Here is a 1070-nt window from a genome sequence, read left to right as displayed (position 1 = left end):
AAATTTTTAAAAAAGGTAATTTTTAATCATTATGGGTACATAATAGTTGTATATCTAGGATGGCCATAACATTGCACACTATTTTAAATTGCACGTGAACTTTATGGCAACCCTATATTTATGGGGTCCATGTGATGTTTTTATTCAGGCATACAATGTGAATTAGTCAAATCAGGGTACCCATGACCTCAGGCATTTATCACTTCTTTGTGTTAGGAACATTCCAATTTCACTCGTTATTTTAAAGTACACCCTAATTTATTGTTGACTGTAGTTACTTTGTTGAGCCATCAATATGGTCTTGAACCTTTGGACTATCATGATGCGGTGGTTTCACAGCTCCAGGGAGAGCAACTAGTGACACAGTGGGGGCTGGGGTGGCTCCACGGTGATTAAACTGGCTAGCGTAAAGAGAAAGGAAAAGAATCAGATGATGGTATCTGATGATGTTCCCTTCTTGTCCCTCCCAGGTGAGCCTTTTTCTCAAGAAGAAATGGAAGAAATGTTGTCTGCTGCAATTGATCCAGAGTCAAACGCAATTCATTACAAGGACTATATCACAATGATGGTGATAGATGAGCATTAAGTATTCTAAGTTCTAAATGAAAAGATAATTTAAAAAATCCACATTTCATCTCGTAATTCCTATATCTGATATTTAATACATTGTTATGTAACTATTTCAAGATTTTGTTGTTGTTGTTGTTGTTAGAGACAGAGTCTCACTTTATCACCCCTGGTAGAGTGCCATGGCGTCACAGCTCACAGCAACCTCCAACTCCTGGGCTTAGGCAATCCTCTTGCCTCAGCCTCCCGAGTAGCTGGGACCACAGGAGGCTGCCACAATGCCTGGCTATTTTTTGTTGCAGTTTGTCCAGGACCAGGTTTGAACCCGCCAATCTTGGTATATAGGGCCGGCACCCTACCCACTGAGCCACAGAAGCAGCCCAATATTTTGTTTTTTAAAGATAATCTTAACAATGAAAAACAAGATTTTAGTCTGTCTAGACTTATAGAATGACAGATTTGACAAACTGCTTTCTATTTAAAAACTATTTTTACAGCTCGGC

General features: G+C 39.3%; 1 protein-coding gene across 1 annotated transcript in view; it reads left to right on the top strand.

Annotated features, from left to right (window-relative positions):
• EFCAB2 (EF-hand calcium binding domain 2) overlaps window positions 1-618 on the top strand; it is an 86976-nt gene extending 86358 nt beyond the window's left edge. The window contains exon 8 of the mRNA XM_012810750.2: window positions 431-618. Within this exon, the coding sequence (XP_012666204.1) occupies window positions 431-586 (156 nt within the window). The 3' untranslated portion in view covers window positions 587-618. The remainder of the gene's footprint in view (window positions 1-430) is intronic.
• Window positions 619-1070: the final 452 nt, after the last annotated feature.

The sequence above is a fragment of the Otolemur garnettii genome, unplaced genomic scaffold (genome assembly GCF_000181295.1).
Source record: "Otolemur garnettii isolate 467f Iridium unplaced genomic scaffold, OtoGar3 scaffold00141, whole genome shotgun sequence".
Taxonomy (NCBI): Eukaryota; Metazoa; Chordata; class Mammalia; order Primates; family Galagidae; genus Otolemur; species Otolemur garnettii.
Note: the sequence above shows the minus strand (reverse complement) of the source record. Positions and strands in the feature narration are given on the sequence as shown.